Here is a 22962-nt window from a genome sequence, read left to right as displayed (position 1 = left end):
GCAATAAAAAAGGCAACTAATGGAAAAATACTGTAAGACCGTTCAAAACAAACTGATGATGGTTACTTCTGAGGCAGAGAAATGGACAAAAAGGCAGAACAGAAACAATTTGGGAGAGAAAGAAGAGGTGAGGTGTGAGCAGGAGCAAGATTAGATACAGATTTGATGATGAGTAGGAAAAGATTGAATTTCATGTTAAGAATAATTCAGCCTAGGTTATTTTCCATTGCAAAAAGCCTTTAACATTTTGTCCTACTCTATAGAAATTCTCATGCTGTCATTATCACTGTAGCATTTGAGTTCTTTTCAATATGATAGTGGGCAATAGGTGTCAAATATCTTGTGTGTGTAGTTTGTTCCTTCCTTTTGACCTCTCAGGTGGAGGAGTAATTGCACAGGTGAATGTTTTGGTTTGATGCTGTTACTTGGCTTGGTTGTTTCTCATTTATATATACACAGAGTTAGTTTATATTTAGGTTATATCTACTCACAAGCTGTATTTTGCATTTACTCTAGAGATGGGAAGTGTGAAGGGGAAGCAGGAAAGGAAAGGAAAGGAAAGGAAAAGGTGGGGGTAAAAAGGGAAAGGTCTGTGTTATACAGTGGAGAATAGTGAAATTTGTGATGGTTCTTCAGTCCTGAGGGACTTTATTTAACAGTCTATGTGTGGCCATCTGGATGTTTGGCTTCCTGCACAAAATAACTTTGTATCTTCCTGCTCAAATGAATTCTAAACCTAAGAGTTGGAGTCAATTGCTATACACCTTGGGCACAATTTGCCTGGGGAAGCTAGTTAATGTATTAAATATCCCTGCCCTGGGGGATATAGTCCTTTAAAAAGACTGATGTAGTGACCAAAACCTGTTGACTTACAGAGGTTAAATAGCACAGTCACAAAACTTAAGAAAATATAGTCACATAATGAGAAATTAAGAGATTAAAAGAAATGCTTTCCATTTCTTATGGGATATGAAAATACCTGGATTAGAAAGGAATCTAGAGAGGTCTTTGAGGCCATTCTCCTGCCTTCAGACAGGACCAAACATACTTAAGTTATTCCTGATGTATGTTATTTTGAGTTGTTCTTAAAATACCTTTTACCACTAATGAACCTCATTGCTTCTTTGCCCATTCCCTATGGACATTTATAACAGCTTGTAACCTTCCTGTTTCCAACAACTTTTTGTACAGTTGAAAATCAGCCATTGCTCACTTCTGCTGAACGTGGTGTGAGGATTTCTTCATAGGCCTTTCATATCGCTCTCCTGCTTGTGCCCACATTATGAGATCCCTTTTTCTTCTTTTTTTGTTTTTCTTGTTGGCAATAGTATCATGAGTTGACTTAGGATCACTGTACTGTATGTGGGATTCCCCAGATCCCTTTTTGTGGAATTGTTGTCTGGAAAGACTCTTCCCCCACGCCCCGGTCATTCCTACCTCAGTGTTGGACTTCTGTGCTCTGGTTGTATTAAATGTCTTGTATTTCAATCTAGTTTCTCAAAATATTTTTTGTTTATAATCTCCAGTCTCAAAAAGCAGCGTCTCCAGTTTCATATCTTCATGCAGAGGAACCACCTTATATCAGTCCTAATTAATTTGACACAGGAAGTTCCTTATATGTTTCTGACAGAGGCGAGGGGGCTTAGGCCAGATATCTCATTCTGCTCCTGGTTGTCATATTTCCTTGGGTCTCACAGACCGTTCCCTGTGATCTGACATCTGTATACTCACTCATGTGATGGGGGAAAGACCCTTAGTAAAGATGGCAGGTAGAAGTAGCCTGATTGACAATAAAATGTATGTCTGAACCACAGTACAGTTCTTGGGTGCTCCAAAGATGCACTTGGGAAAAACAGTGTTTGCGGCAGACTATGTGAGCATCCAGTTCCCAGTTTTGTCTCTTGGACAGTCTAGGGGTAGGGAGAAGCTTAGTGGTTTACTAGATGTTTGTATATAGCATCTCTGAGGAAATGTTAAAGCTTCAGGCAACGTTAAAGCTTCAGCGCGTGGATAGACCATTTGTATTCCTTGTGCAAAGTGTATCTGGGCAAACAGTGAGGAAAAAAGTGTAACATACAGTTTTCCCTCATCCGCTGGAAGATGAGAATTGCAATCTGTAGTTTTAAAACATAGATAGTTGGTTAAAACAGATTTGATACAAATAACTTTAACCAGAATTAACTACAGGTTAAGTGTAAAAAGAATTTTCCAAGAGGTGATTTGGAGAAATACCATATATACTTTTAATAATGAGGGCAGTGTTGAACATCAGCAGGAAAGGAAAGGAATGGCATGGCTTTTATTTAGGAATGGAAATTTGGTCTATTTCTTTGGTCTGTGTTGTAGAGGACTGGAAAAAAGAGATATTCTAGAGGATACAGTTACAATATTTAAGATAAAAGGAGGTGAAAGTCTATGAGTTGACTCGTACCACAGCTGAAAGCAAGGCAACAATATCTATACCAGTTATTATTGAGGAATATTGCTCAGATTCAATATTGCTAATGAATCAGCAAATAGAAAGAAATGAAGGAATAGCAATTACTTAGGATGATAACAGAGTAAGCAGGCACCAAGAATACACCAAAACTAATTAGATAATAATTGGGAAGACAGCCCTGTTTCATAATACTAACATCTCATATTGCAGCCCTAAAAAAAAAAAAGCATGGTTTTGTATTAGGTGACAGAGTTAACCTCATGTAATTTAACAAATGGAAAGAGAGAGATTCAGATCACTAGACACCTATTAATCTGACTTTAGTAGTCTTACTAAGCTTTTGAAGAAATTAAGGAAAGAGTAATTAAATACCTGAAAGTAAATGGAAGGTAGAGTAAAACGCACCAGACATTTGTCAACAGTCGATTGTTCAGGATTAACCTGATCTCCTTCTCTGATAAAGCACAATAGTTTTTTCTCAGACAGGAGAAATGCAATAGATCTAGTTTGTCAGATGTCAATAAAACATTTGATATACTGTAATGATGGAAATTATCAGCTAAACCAGGGAAGATGATGTTTGAGAGATGAATTGCAAAGTGAGTTGTGAACTGGCAAATGGAATTGCCTCACAATTTATACTGATGGGTTAACAGCTGGCTGAGAGATTAGAATTGCTCAGAGATCAGTGCCAGAGCTGATCCTGTTTAATGCTTCAACCTTGGTTCAAAATTAGGAATATCTTGATGAAATGTGGTGATGATACAGATTCAGCCTAGAAAAATACGCAGAAAGATTTGGATGACACCATGGAAGTTAGTAGTACAGCGTAATCCTGTTAACAACAATAACAAGAATTTCTGTATAAAGATGGAGCTCGTTGGTTGGAAGTGACTGAAGAGAAGAAGGATGAGAAAGTACTGAAGGTATTCAATGTATTGAACAATCACAGGGTGACTTTGACCCACTGTTCTGAGGTAGTCAGGAAAATGCTATATATCAAGCAAAATAATTTCAGTAGAGAAATACAAAAATATTGTCCAACTCTGAAATCACAAAACATTGGTAAGACCTCCTCCAGAATACTCATTAGATCACAAGTGCAAGTGGGAACAGAGCTATGAGGAAGAACAATAGAAAATCTATTTTCCAACAGGAGACTTGTTTTCATAAAAATACAGACAGAGAAAAGTTATGATTGCTCTCTACAAAGTCATCAGATGTAAATCCCAAAGAAGAACAAAAGTTGTTTAAGACACAAGTCGATGTTACTAAATAAAATACCAAACAAAACAGCATCTGTAAACTCTCTATGGATAAATTTTGAGGTGGAAATTAAAAGAAAGTATCACATTTGAAGGGATGAAGTTCTAGACCTGCCTTTCAGAAGGAGACATAGAGCAAGAAAGTTCTCAAAATGGAGTCAGCAAGATTTTGTAAGCAGCAGAACTTAAAATATAGGTGTCCATAATGGGAAAGGACAGAACTCAGTGACTAGGAACTTAACTTCCAGTTCTCTGTTTTGTGGCAGCTTCTAACTTCAGAGCCTGGTTCAGGAGGGAAGTGCGGTCTTGAAGTTAATTTTTTCTTTATGTAATGCAGCCTTATTCCTAAAAGGAGACTAAAGAATGGAATTGCCTAGAAACATAGTCTTTTAATATAAATGAACTGCAAATAGATCATGCGTTGGTTTTGAGTATACATGTTGTGTATATACTAAATGATAAGCATAAAGTAGATAAACTGTGTGATTGCATATGCTTAAATAATTTTAAAAATACAAATTTCTTAGCAAGATGTATACTGAAATACATAGGCAAGGTACCTTCTATCTTTCCAGTATTCGTACCTTACCATCACTCACTCTACGGCAAGAAATGTGTTTGAAAGATAATGGAGTCTACAGTTCAAAATTATATTCCTCTTGATACTTTTACTGAATTCAAGAGGGGTTTTTTTTTGTAATTTTTACATGCTGGTTACCTAAAATTTCATGTAAACTTTATTATAGTGGGCAAGGTTTGTCCAAAAAGTGGACAGATGAGCAGGAGATTATGTTACAGAAATTTGCTAAGAGATTTAATAGAAAATAATTCTTATAATTCTATCTGATAAAATAAACTAAAGGAAAATTGAGGGTGGAGGGAGGACTTAAGGAAATGATCCTCTGGTCTGATTTAAACTCTAGTTAGCACTAATATTAAGATACTATTTACTCCTTATTTCTAACTACATCATATTTAGAACAGGGAAAAGCAGATGAGTAAAAAAGAAATTTTGCAGATGCAGAGTAGGCTAGTCTAACCATCGTACTAGAAGTATAAAATTAACATCAAGGAGTTTGCTGAACACCTCTGTTTTTATGACTTAATATGCTCCATTAAATGATACAGATAAATATCTGTTTTTCATATTTCCCTAGATTAAGTCGTTTACCTCAGTTATATAGTCAATAATGCGGTGTGTTTACTAGTTACGCTACAATAAATGTAAGTTATACCGCACTAAAATGTGCAACTAGTTGCTAGCATTATGTGTGAGACTTCATATAAATAGCTGGCAAAATTCACATAGAAAAATGTTTAGTTTGGTCATTGGAAAAATACTTTTAAAGTAATGTATGTTCAAATGTAAATGAAGAAGAAAATACATCAAAAGCAGTTATTTTGAAAGGCTGGAAAAAATACAAAACCATACTCAGATTTAGGAACTTCTGTAGACGTTTATGTCCTTGAATAAAAGTTACTTTTATGAGACTATTTTTGAAATGTCACTGCTCTCTGCTTTCTCTACTCTTGTACCCACCAGCTATGGATTCATATAAATTGTAAATCGTTTGCATGTTTAGAAATGTACTATTATATGCTCTTGTTTTTCTTTTGTGGTGTTGAGAACACAACAGAAAGCCATCACCTATTAGCTGAATAGCAGTAATCAGCTCTACCTGTGCATTTAGGCTGCCACACTTACTTACAAAACTAAATGAATTCGCTTAAACCATGTTGAAAACATAATTTATTGAACTGTGATAACTGCCTCAGGTAGTTTCACTGTATTTTAGTGTGAAAACAAAAATTTTAAATGCATTGTTTCTTGCTTTAGAAGAGCATTTCTTTAAGCACTATTTTTAACCAACCCAGTATTTTCTGATCTTTTTGAAAAAGAAAGAATGGGTAGCCTTGAATACTACAGGCTGATATAGGATGTAAGACATCTATATTGTATATATTCTAAGGTACTTGTACTGGCATCATACAACCAAAAATCTTTTATAAATGTGAGTACACAATATTCAAATCTTAAATGCATATCATGACTTAGGTTATTCTTGGTAGCTGAGTCATATATGCCAATGCTGTTAACTGGAACTTGAAGAGATATGAGACTGTAAGCTTATAGGGTATTCACCCAGATACTTTCAGTTTCAATAAATTGCTACAAAGGAGAGAAGAGCTGTCCTTGGGTGGAGTATTGTTAACTATCACAGGAATATGATGAACTTCAGATTTATCTTAGAGATAAGCATACTTAATTTGTAATGCATTTATGAAAATATTTTAATTTGTTTGTCTAATAGGGGGTGTCCTAATTTTTATTTTTAATGTCATAATAAAAAAGTGTAGTTCATGAATTAGATTTGGCCAACTCAACATAAAAGAAAAGCTCCTTTAATTCTTGATCAAAAATGCAGAGCCTGTACTGAGTCTGAATGTAATGAATTTAATAAGAAAAAGAAAGATTCTTTGAAAAGACATTTCAAAGCCCTCTCAAAGAAAAGAAATTTAATAGTTTCAAAGGTGAAGTTACATGGTAATTCCCATTTTTAACTACCTTTGATAGAAAAAAAACTGGCCAAACTCATATCTTTGAAATTTCGTTTAGATAATATTTCGAACAATAAATATATGTTCTGCTATAACTTGTTTTTTGATGTTCCACTTTTTCTTTTGCATTCCTTCCACTCTCCAGCAACAGTGTAGCTGGAGAAGAAAAGCAGGTGGGTGGGAGAAAGGTGAACAACACTTGCCACAAATCCCCGTGAAGAAAAAAATTCTACGGCTTTTATACGGAAGCCTGTTGTTTGTTTTAATAATGCAGGATTAGTAATTTCCATCCTAGCCAGCAGGCAATCTGCCTCCACTTTATCCCATTGCTGACAACAGAAGGATAAATAGCAACTCACTGGCATTCTTTCTTTAACTTTCAGTCACTTGTGGGACTGGAGTCCTTGAGGCATGACACCACCTGCACAGCAGGAGGAGGTGTGACTTGTGATGTTCTTTTTGTTTTGACAGCTAAGTACCCGTCATACGTAGCTTAGAACCCTAATTCATGATGGGTGAATGTATTCCACCTTTATTGCACTTTTTTGCTGTTTGTAAAAGGGCTACAGCAGAGCTTCGATGAATCATCTTTTGTGCAGTTGTGTGTTCAGGTATAAATTCTGTTAATCTCCCTAAAATAACAAGGATTAATTACCAGGCAAGGACACGATACACTGCTTGGGCAGCTCACAATTTAGCTCTGTGTAAATCTTGATGCTCATTTAGGTTTTTCTTTCTGTCTTTGCATCTCATCCTGACAGGTGTGTGCCCAATCACTGTGAACACGGTGGCAAATGCACCCAGACGTGGGACAGCTTCAAGTGCACTTGTGATGGAACTGGATACAGTGGCGCCACTTGTCATAACTGTAAGCCATCCTGCAGCTTCGAAATTGCAATGGAGTAGGGAAGACACTGATGTCTTTTGATTGAGATAAAAAGTCAAAGTCTTCCCCTCTGGTGGTTAAAGATCCTAAAACCTTTTTTAAAAGGAGGTGTTGGCTTAATAATACTCCACCTTATCTACATAGAGATGTATTTATATAGCACTGTGCTGCACCGTGCAAGCGACCAAAGCAGTACAGCCATCTTAGTTGGGTGTACTGAGCAAACATTCTCAGCAGTTGCACACTAGAGTTTCAGATGGACACAGTTAATCTGCCCTAAGCTGTTGGGGAGAGCTGCTGACCGCTGCCAGAGGCGCTCATTCAGGTTGCTAATCCCGAAGCGTGTTTATATACTGATTATTGGTCATTCTAAAATCAAATTATTTACTCTGTTGTTATGAGTTTCTCAAGTAAGAATATTTTCTATGAGCTTCACATGTCTTACACTATTAAAGCACAGAAAGAAGAGAAAAAGTCACAGTTGCTCTTTTTATAGGTTCTGAACAATGTATGCAGAGTCAGCAGCATGTGTCTTCTGTTCCTTCTATTGTACACTACAAGTGGGATTTTAATCTGCAAAGTGTATTCTAAAATATCTAGAAGATGCAGAAAACATATCCAGTCCTTACTTTTCTCCCTTTTTTCTTTAGCAAACAACCTGTTAATATTGAGGAGAGAGTAAAAATGCTTCTGAACAGGTGAAAAGTTAAAATTGAAGCCAGGATTTTTATAGATATACATTTATATTACTTTACTACTTACAGCTGTGTAAAATTTTACAAAAGTAGTTGCAGAATTCTTTCATTTTTAACCAAAAAAACCCAAACCAATGAGAAAATTTTGACAATTCACAGTTGTCTGAATTTCAACAAAAATCTGTTCTATTTTTAAACATTGTATTAATGTAAGAGGGAATGTATTTTCTATAATAACTATAAATACATATATATGCATTGAATGGCAAAGTCCTTTGTGGTCTAGCTACTGAACTGGTAAAACTGAAGGAGTTAAATGGCAAATGAATGTTTGTTAAAGAGAGATATTTAAAGTACCAATGCTTGGAGGAGAAATTTCATGGGCAGCCGTTTTTCTACCAAGAGTGAATGTGCATGGTGTGGTTGCATCTAATCTTGGGAAAGAAAACACGGAATTTACAGTGATGTAGTATTTCAGTGAAACAATGAAAAAAATTTCATGTATTTCTCTGAAGGTATAGTATTTTTAGAGCTATGGCTGATCTGTTACAGCCACTTGGAAATACGATTCCTACACATGTGATAGACTGTTAAGATGTTTAATTGCAGAAATGCAGGGATGGAAGCTCAGTTAAGTAAGTACATTTTATCTAGTGAGCCTCTGAAAATAAGTATAATCTGTTAAAGGAAAATGTATCATGCTGGATCCGACAGCCCGCCAGAGGTGAGACTAATGCAGCTGCATTCCCTCAGGTCCAACCACTAGCGAGGCCGTAAAAGTATTCCTGGTAGGCATGTGCCCACAGGTCCCATGTACACCACATATACATATATACATGGCTGGCCATACAGATAATAGACAGAGCATGCACATGAACACAGCACCAATGGCCTCATCCTGCTCCCCTCTCTGGCTGAGCAGGATGCATGTCCACTACTGGGAGCAGTGAACATCCATATCCACACACAGTGGATCCCTCCAGCGGCTCAGCTCAGGCGCTCATTCAGCCCAGTGGCTGGCCCTAGATCCCAGACTCCGGAATTGCTGATGCCTGGACACTGGCTGGCTCGGCAGGGTATTATTTGTGTTCCCCCTCCTGCCATTGTCTGACTGTGCTCCTTTGTGGGTGTGCAGATGAACTTTTGGGACATAACCTAACATAGCTTAGCTTTATTCTTGAGTCCCAAAGAGAAGTAGCAAGGACAAATGGGTGGCATCACTTTTCTGAAATCACATTTATTACAAAGGAAAGAAATAATAATCCAAGGAGCTGTGAACATTTCTCTTAATAGGATTTTCACCTGCCTTTTATGGATAAAACAGTGCATTAAGGCGAGTAAAAAGCATTGCTGGACTGCAAAGGGGGATTTGGAGTATATTGTCCGGTCTTTAGCTATGGAATGGATAAAGTGTATGAGATTACAGCTGTCCAGGTCATTTGGAGACACATTGTTCAAGAAACTTTACTTTTTTAATTGAGGCAAAGTTTCTAACTTAGATGGCTAAGCTTTTGTTTTGTTTCTTTTTTGTGTTTAAAGAACATAATTTTAGTTTTTACCATGTGTGTTGCTGTACTTTTAGAAGTCTTCTTTCTTACAACGTGAGGGTAAGCAGAAAGTTATTCACTTGATAGATACCCTGTCAGAGTATGTGAAGTCTTACACCTTTCTAGAGTATAGAATTTAATGGCACAAAAATGAGTGAAAACCAAAAATTATAGCGTCAAGCTATAGACTGAGACAACCTTAACTCTGCCTTTACTGAGCAGGCAATAGCTATCAGTATTTACAAGAGCATGTTCCAGCCATGTTCACGGTATTAGGTATAGCTGCAAATAATGAGGGGATTTGTTGAAGCTTGTCAAAGGTTGTAGTTATACTGTCCTGAGGTCTGGGGCCTCAGCTCTGCTACGATGATACTGACTCTATCTGTCCTTTCCTACTTATGCAGTGTGCATGTGTACTCGGAAATGCTTGGTGTGCTGCCTTTTGCTTTTGAGTTCTGATGTTTGTGGCAATAGCAGTACAAAAGAGATGCTGGGGAAGGAGGGAAGTTGGAATGATAACTGGTGTGTGGTATAAAATTAGCTGAAAGCAATTTTGAACAGCATTGCTGGTTGTATGAAAGGCTGTAAAATTTAGCAGATGTCATGATTCTACGGAGCAGGAAACTGTTTAACTGCAGGTAGCACTCGTTCAGTACCATTTACTTAAATATAAGATTATTTTACAAAACAAATGGTATTATATTCTACAGTAAAATATATATTTCTTTTCTCAATGTATGTTTGTGCAGTGGGTATAACGGGGCATTTCTCAAAGAGGTTGGAGTCAAGACTATGTTAGTGAGGATTGCAACTCCATAGCTGATTATTTTAACGAGTTTGAGTTTTGCTGAACTTAAAGGAACAAGATAATTCTGTGTTACTGAAGGTTTTTTTTCAGTGAATTGATTTTGCTTTGGTCAGGGAATTCAACACTTTCCTGAGCTTTTGACCTGAAACAAGGCAAGGCTTTGCAGCCTTGACTGAATTTCAGATCGCAGTTTTAGGTTTTCCTTTGAAGTTGAAATTCAAAGACAAACTCAAGGGATGAACTCCTTGAAGTGAAACAGAGAAAAATGTTTGCGTGAAATCCTTGTGAATCAAAATGGCTTTGTTACACACAGGTCTGGTCATAATATATTTATAGTATGATAGTGAAAACAATAGTTAGTCTAGAGGGATGGAGAAATATGTATTCAGGGGCTGAGGCATAGTAGAAACTATAAACCAAAAATAAACAGCTACAGAAGGAAAAATTTCAAACAAATAAATCTGTAGTAACAACTTTAATTCTTATTATCTCTAATTGTGTAAATCAATTACGCACATTTGCCATTTTAAGACCATGAAATAATTTGCTTTTCAGAATAGGACGTTGTTACAGGAAGGCTCTTCATCTTTCAAAGACACACTAAAACCTCCAAGCTCTGTGTCCACTATCTTGTTATTTGTCAAAGGCTTAAGCTGCCATTCACAGCAAAAGATGTCTCTACTCCACAATAATTTGTTTCATCCAGCTAAAACTGGGTATCTGGAGCTCAGTGGTGAATTAACCAAAAATACTGGAAAGTTCTATCTCTCATTGCATGGTAAGTACCCTAGAAAACTGCCAGATTTCTTTTGGTGAACAGATACCCAGTGCCCAAGGGAATGCTGTGGCCTGGCAAATATCAGACTAGAGCATCGATTTTATCATTAGACAAAACTAAACGATAAATGAATGTATTTACTTAAAAATAATGATTTACAGTGACGAAACAGTTACAAAATTATTTTTAAATGGGTTATTAGGGTTCTAATTAACAGTACGTATCATCCTTACTAGCTTTATTGTATCAGCTATATTTTAATCCTGAACTAATTAACTGTTACAGCCTACCAAAGGTTGACCTGCTGTGCAGAGTTCTTAGGGTGATATTTTTCCAGAGTCTATTGATAAATGATTCCTGGAGCCTTTAAGAAGGGGAGCTCATTTACCTTATTACTTCTCATCTCCATCATGATCTTCGGGTAACCGCTCAGTGACACTTTGCGCAAGTTATACATCTAGTTTTAGGATCTAATGTGCTTCCTGCTGTTTACAGCTTCTTTAAAACAAAGTGGTATAAATTTACAAATTATGTATCAGGATAAATAATGATCCTTCAAGCTTTTTTGTCTCAGATTTTTAATATATAGCTCAATACATGCTTTCTCTAGAATCTGCATGTAAGAGAAAAACAATAAAGGATTTACTGACAGAGTTTACCATGACTATAATGTATCTACCTACCACTTCCTGCACAAACTTTGTTAGATTTAGGAAAAAGCCAGGAGAACCTAGTATGATCATATTTGCCTTCTCCTAATGATTTCCAGTAGTAAAAAAGTCCAATTTGCACTTAAAAGATTAATCTTAATTATGTCCATTTTTACTCATTACTCATATGAGAGACAAATTCTAGTCTTCTTTAATTGCACCTTCAAACAAACACTGTCCTTACTTTTACAGGTGTACAGGCCCCATTCCTTCAAGAATACTGGACAGGAAAGGATTTGCTTATAAATCTTTAGTTATTCCGTAGGAGGGACTAACATCCAACTCACAATCTGTTGCCTATTAGTTCAGGAGAAATACAACCTTACATACTGTTGTCACTAGAAGAGGCATTAATTGCATTGGAATAGACAGAGAATGCAACTCTGTTGAGAAGAAACGTACACTATTTTTACATTTTTAGATTGGCAATGTGCTGTGAGTTTTTTCAAAATGAATATTTTGAATATTTGAAACAATATAGTGATTCTTAGTTTCAATATTACAGACATTGACCTCTGAATTCTCTGGCTTTGTCTCCTCATAGCTTGTTGTGAATAAATGTTACCCTATAATTTGGAATGTGTTTCAAAGTTAATGAGGAATAAAGCACTAATCTTCTCTAGAAATGATAAATACATTGTCACTGGAAGTCTAATGGGCATTGATATTTGTTTCCAGAAATATTGACCTTATCCCTAAAATGAAATATTGCTTTAATAATGAGTTTAATAGTATCTAGAAAAAAACTTTGTGTTATACACATTGTAGAAGCAGTGGTAATTTGGATTCCTGATTATTGTCAAAATCAGTAATCAGTAAGCCAAATATAATCTGCATAGGCTGTGATCTTAGCAAGACCTCCATCAATTAGTTTGTATTAACTGATTTTCCTGTATTTCCATAAATGAGGAATCACCTGAAACACTGGACTTGCTACATATAGAGTCTAGATAAGAAAGGATGGCATGGCGATGATATTTTCCTGTCAGCAATTTTGGAAATAGTTACATAGTGAGAAAGCAAATACATAATTTGGCAAAAATATGCTCTGAACTTTACTTTAGGGAAAAAATAAAAAAAGTACAGATGTATAGTCATCCCAAACAAGCAAAGTATGGTTTTCCACTTCACTTGAGACTGGGGGAGTTCTGAGAACAACATGGTTATTCTTTGTGATCTCAAACAGATTTGGTAGAAAAGAAAAAGGCCTTGCAGTTTCACAAGCAAATTAATGCTTTATTAGATCAGGAAAAAAGTTGTCTTAACAAGTCACGGTATGTGTATGGAAGTGTATGGAAGCTTTTTCCTTTCCTACAGTTTGATAGAGGGAAGGGGAAAGTGGGAGTAAAGAACAGAAAACAACTTTTACAAAAAAAGTGTCTGCTGCGATTAAAAATACACAATGTTGCAGGCTATCTTACTTGTTCAACATAATACAAGTGAAATAAACCAGACTGTTCACTAATAGTAAGGTGGTTTAGGTTCCCATGAATCAGGTTGTATAACTATGAACACAAAATGCGCTGATTATTCTCAAGACAATATCTTCTCAAGGCAGCCAGAGTGCCTCCAGGCAGCAGCAGAATGATCATCTTCACTGAATGTGGAGTGTCATTACAGACAAAACACAAGAAAAAACCCCTCCAAAGTTTCTACCATCTGAAGACATGAAAATGGTGTGTATCATGCTGGGTGCTATTGAAAGGCATTTAAAGGACAGTGCAACCACCAGGCACGGTCAACATGGCGTCACAAAGGAAAAGTCCTGTCTCACTAATATCCTTCTACAATAAGGTCATCCACTTAGCGGACAAAAGGATGTAGTTTTACTGGATTTTGGTAAGGCTTTTGATACTGTTCCTCACAGCTCCCTTCTGGACAAGTTGTCCAACTGCGAGATGAGCAGGAAGATGGTGCGCTGCGTGAAGAACTGGTTGAACAGAAGGGTGCCCTGGCAGCCAAGAGGGAAAAATGCATCCTGGGGTGCATTAAACAGTGCATAACCAGCTGGTCACAAGAGGCGATTATGCTGCTGTGTTTAGCAGTGGTGTAGCCTCACCTTGAGTATTGTGTGCAGTTCTGGGCCCCACCATTTAAAAAAGATGATAAGATACTTGAATGCATCCTGAGAAGAGCAAGAAAGGTGGGAAGGGGCTGGAAGGCATGTCCTCTGAGGAGCGGCTGAGGACGCTGGGTTTGACTAGTTTGGAGAGCAGGAGGCTGCGGGGCGACCTCACTGCTCTCCGCAGCTTCCTGAGGAGGGCAAGTGGAGAGGGAGGTGCTGATCTCTTCTCCCCGGTACCCAGTGCCAGGACGCGTGGGAATGGCTCAAAGCTGCGTCCGTCAGGGGGGGTTCGGACTTGACATGAGGAAACCTTACTTTCCCGAGAAGGCGGTCAAACCCTGGAACAGGGGGTGGTTGATGCCCCATGCCTGTCAGTGTTTAAGAGGCATTTGGGCAACGCCCTTAATAACTATGCTTTAACTTTTGGTCAGCCCTGCGGTGGTCAGGCAGTTGGACTAGATGACCGCTGTAGGTCCCTGCCACCTCAACTATCCTATCCTATCCTATCCTATCCTATCCTATCCTATCCTATCCTATCCTATCGTACGCTAGTTTTTCTTCCTACCACCTTCTTTCCCTAACAGTACATGCTGAGGAAATCTCTGATGACATTTCTTCCCAGCCCTGCACTAGCAGAAGGGATTGAATGGGCAGTCATGTCCCATCCTAGGTGTTGGTTCTGTCACGTTGTGGGAAGGAGGCATGTACCTTCTGATGGGGGTGAGAGCTGTGGATCGTCTCGAGATCATTTGACCATCTGAACAAATTTGCAGAAAGCGTGTGTGAAGTGCGGTTTTTGAAAGTCTGCTACGTTCCTCCAGTTTAGCTGGGTTTCCACAGGATGGCAAAACCCCACACCTCTGACGCTAGCGAGGCGCAAAGATCAAGCCCTCAGTCTGAAGCAGGACGTGCTCGTGAACTAAACGGTTGCGAGTCTTTTTGCGGTGAGCAATACCTGTTCATTTCCCTGTGGATTTTTTTTTCTCCTCATTTTTTCTACTCATTTTTAGGAATGCCCGGGCTGTTTGCCTTGGACAAACACAAGAGCCTGAGGACAACAGTAACTCCCTCAGAGCGAAGGTCCGTCTGGCGCAAGATTCTTGTCTCCAAAGTGGCCAACCACCAATGTGTAAAGGAGAGCATATGAGCAGTGCCAGTCTACTTCTGCCGGGGTCCTGGGGGTGCTCCTAGGCCTCAATGGCTGGGACCCCCAGGGGACCATAGGCCTCCCCTGGGACCCCCACCCACGCCATCCCCTGCCAAGGGCCCGGGGGACGTGTCTGAGCTCAGGCTGGGGCCTTCAGTCCCTGCCTGAGCCGTGTTGTAGGTGTGCCCGTCTCTGCCCCTGTCTCCTGGCTGCGCCCGGGACCTGCACTGCAGAGAGCTGCTCTCCTGGGTGGACCCCTCAGGCCTCGGTCCTAGCTTGTCGTGCAGAACTCCAGGCATAGCGTGGCGTAACTATTCTGTCCTAGTCTAGTCTATTCCAGTCTATTCTATTCCCCGCATTCACGATGAGTCGAATAACGAGGAGACTCTGATTTGCCTGAAATGCCAGGGGATTTTCAGCTCCAAAACCACTTTCAAGGACACAAATCACAGAGGTTACAAGTGAAAACAGGATTTTATTTTATGTTACGTTATTTTATGTTATTTTTCTGAATCCATTTCAGAGCCGATGCTCACAGGCGTGAACACAATGCACATGTGTAGCCAGGAGCAGGCTGGTGCATTTCTCAGTTTAGCTTGAAAATACATCCCTTGCGGTCTGGCAAAGGAAAGCCATAGAGCCGCAGAAAGTAGCAGCAGGGATGCAGGACAAGCAGTCCCTGCTTCCTCAAGAGTGAGATCTTGAAGAATGAGGATCAGGAGCGACCACACATAAAAGAAGAAGAAGAAGAGGTGTGTGGTACCGTGGGGTATTTTCCAAAGCAGGACACAGGTCGATGACAAGCACACTTCTTGCCTTCCAAAACTTGCTGCGCCGCTGCGCTTCTTGGCCGGTGATGCACGAAAAGCGCTTTCGTGCCTGCCCAGCACTTCTGCTGCATGCAGGGAGAGCTGCAAAGCGGCAGCTCCGGACGGTGCAGCAAGCCTGCAGCCCTTCCAAGCGCAGGCTGTTTTGCACAAGCGAGAAGCCCTGGGGAGGTGGAGCCAAGGGAGGAGCAGAGCTCGCTCCCGCTCCAAACTTGCGACGGGCAAGAGAGCCCGAGAGAGCCAGGGCACGAGCGGTGCCTTGGAGGTGCAAGAGCAGCGGGCAAGAAGGGAGCCGAAAGGGCCCAGAGGAGCCCTGGCAAGGGGCTGTGCTCAATGCTACGGAGGACAAGAAGCAACCCGCGGGGGCCACCCTGGGGCCCAGCCCGGGAGTCTAGAAAGCTTCCTCCCCCCGGATGCGGGGCACGAGGGCCGTCTTCGTGGAGCACGAGCAGCAGGCACCTAGCCCAAATGGCCCAAAGGAGCCCTGGCAAGGGGCTGTGCTCAGTGCCGCAGAGGCAGGCAAAAACCCCCCGGGGACACTTACTAGCCCACCGTGGGGGAAAAAAAGCCTTGCTCCCCCCAGCTGCAGGGCACGAGAGGCCATCTTCGTGGTGCATGAGCAGCAGGCAGTAACCTAGCCAAAAGGGACGGGAGGAGCCCTGACAAGTGGTCATGCTCAATGCTGCAGAGGAAGGCAAAAAACCCCCGGGGACCCGTGCCAATCTGCCCCGGGGGAAAATTCCTTCCTGACCCCAGCGCTGGCGATCGGCTACTCCCTGAGCATGTGAGCAAGACCCGCCTCCTCGTCCCACAGGCTGGTCACGCCTCCCCGGAGATGCCCAAGCCCTATTCTCCCTCAAGCTGGAGCCACCTCAGGGGCTTGCGAGAGGGGCGATATGCCCCGGCCGGATGGACCTTGGGGGCAAGAATCCTTCCCGTGCCTGGCAGGACACCAGTGGGTGCTCCGAAGCACTGGGACCCCTTGCAACATCTCTGCATTCCGTTTCTTACGGCTGCTGCCCCTGGCTGCGCAGGGGGCGATGACAGCGAGCTCTGCAGTGCTCCTCAAGTGCTCCTCCAGAAGGCATTCCCTTGGTCTTGCCACTGCTATCCAGCTGAAAAGGCCTGGTGCCCTGGGCACCTGCAGGTGTTGGTGGTTCTTCTTATCTCCCGAGGAGCTGGTGTGTGTTCCCCACAGGCTGAGTGAGGCAAGATTTCCATCCATTAGATGAGCTTTGAAGGTGGCCCTGCCGGGAGCTGGCCTTGAAGCGGAGAACCTCCAGCGGCCTCGTCCAGCCTTCGGTCTTCTTCCCTCAGACCCCTCCAAGTAATTCCACCGGATCCTCAAGGATTTCCTCTGGGATGTCTTCGGGCTGCCCCCGGGCCATCTCTGGCAGCAGGACACGGGAGGATGCTGCCTTTTATCCTGCCCAGGGGCACTGTGACTGCTGCGTTGCCGGGCGGTGGCACTGTGACACGGGGGTGACGGGGCTCCCCATGCGCAACCCCGCCCGCCGCAGCCCCCCCCGCCGCCCCTCCGCCCGGCATCCTTCGGAGGAAGGCCTTTGGGGGGCTGGCCCCGAGGCAGTCCCTGTGCCCAGCAGGCCCAGGGGGCTGTCCCTGCCCTTGGTGGCCGTGCACTGGGCACAGCTGCTGGGCATCCCTGTAAATTCTTCTGGATGTCCAGACTCTGTGAAGAAGGGCATTTATACCATCTACATTGCTTTGGATGTGGGGATGCCAGAGGTGTGGTTCCCTCTGCATGAAGTTTGCAGAAACACAGAGAGCACGGCAGCATTTCCTCACCCTTCCTTACCAAGGTGCCAAGGGACATTTGCTACTCCCCTGCTTATGGTGAGGTTGTCCTCTTGAAAGGAAGTTGTCCCGATCCAATGTCGGGAATGTCCCGATCCGAAGTCGGGGGAGGTTTCGATATGATCCCAAGAGCGAGATTAAGACACAAAACGAGATCAAATGCCATATACCCAAAACAGCAACTTTTAATATCAAAAGTAGAAAATTAGTAGCGATAGGATAGAATAGAGTAAAAAGACAGAAGTCAAGCAGGTATTCAGGATAGATTTGCAAGAACAGTCCCCACCATGGATCCGTGGCGTCCCGGGGGTCCAAGTCTCTCGGTGTTCCGGCGGTGGGCGGTCGCTCCGGGGTCCACGGTGTTTCGGCGGGGTCGGCAATCGCACCGGGGTCCTCTTGGCAGTCCCTTTTATTCTCGTTTGAGGGCTGCAGTTTCCATGGCAACGACACGTCTCCGCATTCCTGAGTCTTGACTGTCCAAGCACGTGCCAGCTGGAGATCTTTCACACCTTACTAGCCAGAGATCTCTGTGGCCTTGCAGCCATTCTTATCATATTCAGCAGCCAAAGGAATCCTCGCCCAGATAAGCAGTCTTTGAGACAAAAGTTCTATAATTCAGTCTTTCACACCACCCCGTGGCTCAAAGATTGCTTCAGGACCCATGGCGGTTTTGAGAAAGATAGTTATGTAGAAAAGGCTAGAAAAGAGCAATTCATACAATCCGCACTACTGACGGCATCGTTCGACGCACAGCGTGTATTTGTTTAACACCATCAGGTGAAATGGTGGTTACAAATTGCATATTGGTTACAACACGTTGAATTAACTGTATAAAACATGGAATAATGCATGGCAAGAACAATAACATGGCAAAACTACATAACAAATAAAATAAAACTCGCTTAACCCATGGGCCGCCTGGGAGCCAGGAAAACAAGTCAACATCCCAGCCTTTCCATGTCTGGACAGGAACATGGGCCAATTTTCGTATTCCTGCAGTAATTTGTTTAACAATTTTTCCACTGTCATCAATTTTTAAGCAACAGTTGGAATCATTCAGTTTACCACAGACACCCCCTTCTTCGGCTAGCAGGTAATCGAGAACCATGCGGTGTTGGAATATCGCTGTTCGCATTTGCGTAGCCTGGTCTGCTAATAGATCCAGGGCACGGGCCGTCTCGTTAGTAATAATTTCTAGGACAGCTTGTAGCCGGATGATGCGGTTTAAATTATAGATAGGTTCTCGAGTACCGCTAATCCACTCGTTGGGGTTCCAGGTGGCAGGTCGATAATGCTGGATTATACGCTGAGGGGTCCACTCATCTTTACCCCAGGTTTGACCACTTCCACCTGTTATAGAGGTATCAATGGACCGCCGATATCGATTGAGATCATCATATAACTTAACACCCAAACCGTCACCTTCATCCTCTGGGAGCAAAAAGAACAAGGGGCGAATTAGCCCCACATAACACACCCCAGTCCAATTTTTGGGCAATTGCTTGTATGCATGCTGTCCACAGATCCAATAATGACTTTTCATTGCCCAGGCACCATTTTCAAACAGACCTGTGGGGGTTCGTGGTAATTGGAAATATGTGGTATTGTCTGCTCCGAGTGGATGGTTTAACAGTGTGGGTATGTTGTTGCCAGGTATCTTGTAAATGGAACAGGACCAAGCACCGGTATCATTACGCCAGGAACATTTTTCAGCAACACCGGTAATACTTTTTGTGCGATTGATCGGAGACCAATAGGAAGGAAACATTTTCCGGTGTCCGGTCTCATTCACCCAGGCCCATCCCAGCTCGCGAGGTACAAAAGGCTCATTATTGTAGTTAAGCGTTGTCTTACAGCCCTCAATGAAGCAATGGTTTCCATATGTATAGGTCCAATTACATTTGCTATTTCCTACAAAAACACCACCCTCCTGTGTTCGATTTAGACAATATTCACCTCGGGTCGGGTATTGTATCGTCCAAGGTTGCGTATCCTCGCTCCAATAGGAATCATTTTTGATCTCACTGTAATTACTCACTAACCATTTAGGAGAAAGAGGGATGGAAGTCCAGGGCCAACTTTCTAAACCCAAGGGTCCTCCACATACCCAACAATTGGTAAGGTTAAAGGTATCAGCTACTTGTTGACCTAAAACAATAAATTCATTTTGCCATGACACGTCGAAAAGGGGGGCACAGAAGCCTCCCCAAACACCAAACACAGTAAAAATAATTAACCAAAACATTATTTTCAACGATATAACAAAACCATTCAGGTGATCCTTGGCTTCAGTTATTTCTTCTGGTTGGCTTCAGAGTCTCCACCTGAAAAAGAAAAGAAAGCAGACTCGGTTCGTTTTAAGGAACCGGACAGATCGTTATTAGAAAGATGGAACAATCCACCTCGTGTTAATCTTGTGTTCTTTCCCACGAGCATCTTTTGCCTTCCAGGCATGCTTATTTACTGGGGTTTCCAGTACCAGGGGTACAGCTCCTACAGTAGGGAGTTCAACCAAAACTGGTTGGCCGGGAAAATGTGATGGGTTTTTAAGATGATCAGGGCCGTATGGGGCTGGTATAATGGTTGGGGCCTTCGGACAAAATGCAGTAATTTTCGGGCACCCATTTATGCCCCAACGACTGTTGACACTAGTCACTGCGTCCCACAGCCGTTCAGCCCAGCCTGGCTTGTGTGGTTTAAGGAAGCGCTTCAGCAAGCCATTTGTTCTTTCCACAATCCCATTTGCCTGTGGGTAATACGGAGTATGAAATACCCATGAAATTCCCTCCTGAATTGCCCAGTCTTGGACTACTCTGGCAATAAAGTGGGAGCCATTATCTGATTGAATTGATTGCGGTTTGGGGAAGGTACCAAACCACTCCTTCAGAGCTTTTACCGTGTTTTCCCCCGTTGCTCTAGCAAATGCTTTGGTCTGGACTAGCCCCGACACTATCTCTACTCCAACCAACACATAATTCTTACTTTCTGATTTCTGGAAAGGGCCGATGTAGTCCACCTGCCAGGCCTCCCATAGGCCTTTCCCCTCCCTCAAGTGGAGGGGGTCATCCTCCAGGGGATGTCTTTCTAAGCGGGTACGACATTGTTCGCAAGCGGACACAAAAGTCTTACATTCTTCCCCGGTAACTGGCCAACCTCGGGCTTGGGCCTCGCAATAGAGGTCCTTAACCCCTGAGTGTTTCCTTTTTACATGTAGCCATTTTAGCAACCGTTCCCAATCTTCAGTTATTTGGGTGTTCTGCAGGGGAGCCAATCGGGCTAGTTCATCAGCTTTGCCATTCCACTGGCTTGCAGGAGTATCATCTTGTTGGTGGGAAGCCACCCAGCCTACTGCAAATTTTCCTTGCCTAGCAATAGTTAGAATGTCTTGCCATTTCTCCTTCTGCCACACAGGTATCCTATTGACTTCCCACTCGTTCTGTTCCCAAAACGGAAGCCATTCAGTACAGCCTTTAAATACAGCGTAGGAATCAGTATAAATATAGGCAGGAGAAGCAGATTGGGCCTGATGTTGAAAAACACTCCATACTGCAACTAGTTCCCCTACTTGAGCACTACCTTCCCCTTCAGTAATTATTTGTTCATTAATGTCTACACGGAGTGCCACGGCTCGATATTTCCAGGTTTTTCCTTCCCGCTTGGAAGACGCATCAGTAAACCAAACATTCTGTAACTGCCCGGAAAATGGAGGGGCCACTTGTATTACGGGAGGGAACTCACTCATTTCCCTATCCGGGCCCATCTCCTCCTGAATGGTTAACATCTTTGTGGCTCCCTCAGATACCGTGAAGATGTCGCAGTAATGTTCTATCTGGGCATACCATTTTCGAACAGAAGCTCTCTGGGCCACCCCGTCAGGGGGTGGAGTTCCTGCCAAAACTGTTTTAATCACTTTAAATGGGCCTCTGAGCACTATTGGTTGTTGTCGGATAGTTCGTTCAGCCTCTCTCAAGGCTAAACTGACCACAAACAAACCCTTTTCCCAAGCTGTATATCTTTTTTCAGCATCTTTAAAACTGCGAGAATAGAATCCAATAGGTCGAGTGGGTCCTTTGGGGCCCTTTTGCCACAAATGTATCGATAGCCCAGTTTTGGCAAATCCCCATTCGGTATGGACTGGGTCTGTAGGGTGAATAGGACCCAGAGCTTGATGGGCAGTTGCTTCAAACACCAACAACTGCAATGCCTCTTCATGAGGCTCAGTCCATTCCCACTGTGCCCCTTTTCGCAATAAGTCATGCAGGGGTCTTGCAATAATTGAAAAATCAGGAATGTGTTTTCTCCAAAACACAAGCAGCCCCAGCACATGCTGTAAGTCCTTTTTTGACTCTGGCATCTTAATCTGATCTAGCGAGGAGAGGGTGTCAGGTGGGATACATGTCATTCCTCCCTTCCACCAGATCCCTAAAAACTTTACTTCACTCGAGGGTGTTTGTGTTTTCTCAGGCGGAATCTTCAGTCCCAAACTTTCCAGATGGGAAATTATATTATCTTGGATTGTCTGAACCCTTTCTACCTTATCCCCTCCCACAAGTATATCATCGATATATTGGTAAACACTGACCTCCTCCTCTACCTGGATTTTTTCCAGCTCCTGCGCCAATGCATGGTGGGCTAATGTTGGGGAATGCTTGTATCCCTGTGGGAGTCGGGTGAAAGTGAATTGCTGACCTTCCCAAGTAAAAGCAAAACGGTCTTGGTCCTCAGATTGTAGGGGGACCATGAAAAACATGTCCTTAACATCCACCGTCGCCATGATCGGGTGGGCTCGTTCCTGGATTGTAGCTATAAGCTCAGCAATATTCGGTACTGCGGCTGTCAATGGACCGGTGTTTGCATTAAGTCTACGATAATCCACAGTTAGTCTCCACTTGCCATTGGGTTTTCGTACTGGCCACACTGGGGAGTTAAAAGGGGAGTGGGTCGGAACCACGATGCCCTGTCCCTTTAAGTCCTCTAACACAGGTGTTATTCCCTCTCTGGCCCCCAAGGGTATCGGGTAAGGTTTAACATTCGTAAGCTTCGAAGGGGGAAGTGGCGGCGCAGCTTGTAGCAGTCGAATGTCTATTGTTGGAGAGCCAAACGACCACTGTCTCCCTTTATTATCAATCCAGGTCCTCCCTTTCAGGACATCAAGTCCCAGGAGGTTGAGTGGAAAATCTCCCACAACCATTGTTACCGTGGTAGCAATATCTTCTCCCGGCAATCGTAGGCTGACCATTGCTAACGCCTGTGGTTGAACATTGCCAAATGCATCTGCTACAAACAGTCTCTGTTTAGAAAATTTAACCCCACAGCTAGTAGCATCTTTTGTTTTAATAGCCGAAATTTGAGCCCCAGTATCTACCAAAAACGTGACCGGGACTTGTTTTGGACCCACAACACCTGTAATTAGTAAATCA

At 42.4% G+C, this 22962-nt stretch overlaps 1 protein-coding gene across 1 annotated transcript in view; it reads left to right on the top strand.

The window, feature by feature from the left end:
- The window catches only part of CNTNAP2 (contactin associated protein 2), a 1268404-nt gene that overhangs the window by 812138 nt on the left and 433304 nt on the right, over positions 1-22962 (top strand). The window contains exon 11 of the mRNA XM_075142928.1: positions 7026-7132. Within this exon, the coding sequence (XP_074999029.1) occupies positions 7026-7132 (107 nt within the window). The remainder of the gene's footprint in view (positions 1-7025; positions 7133-22962) is intronic.

This window comes from Calonectris borealis, chromosome 2, assembly GCF_964195595.1.
Source record: "Calonectris borealis chromosome 2, bCalBor7.hap1.2, whole genome shotgun sequence".
NCBI classification, from domain to species: domain Eukaryota; kingdom Metazoa; phylum Chordata; class Aves; order Procellariiformes; family Procellariidae; genus Calonectris; species Calonectris borealis.
The sequence above is the reverse complement of the archived record's forward strand: the minus strand, read 5'-3'. Positions and strand labels throughout refer to the sequence as shown.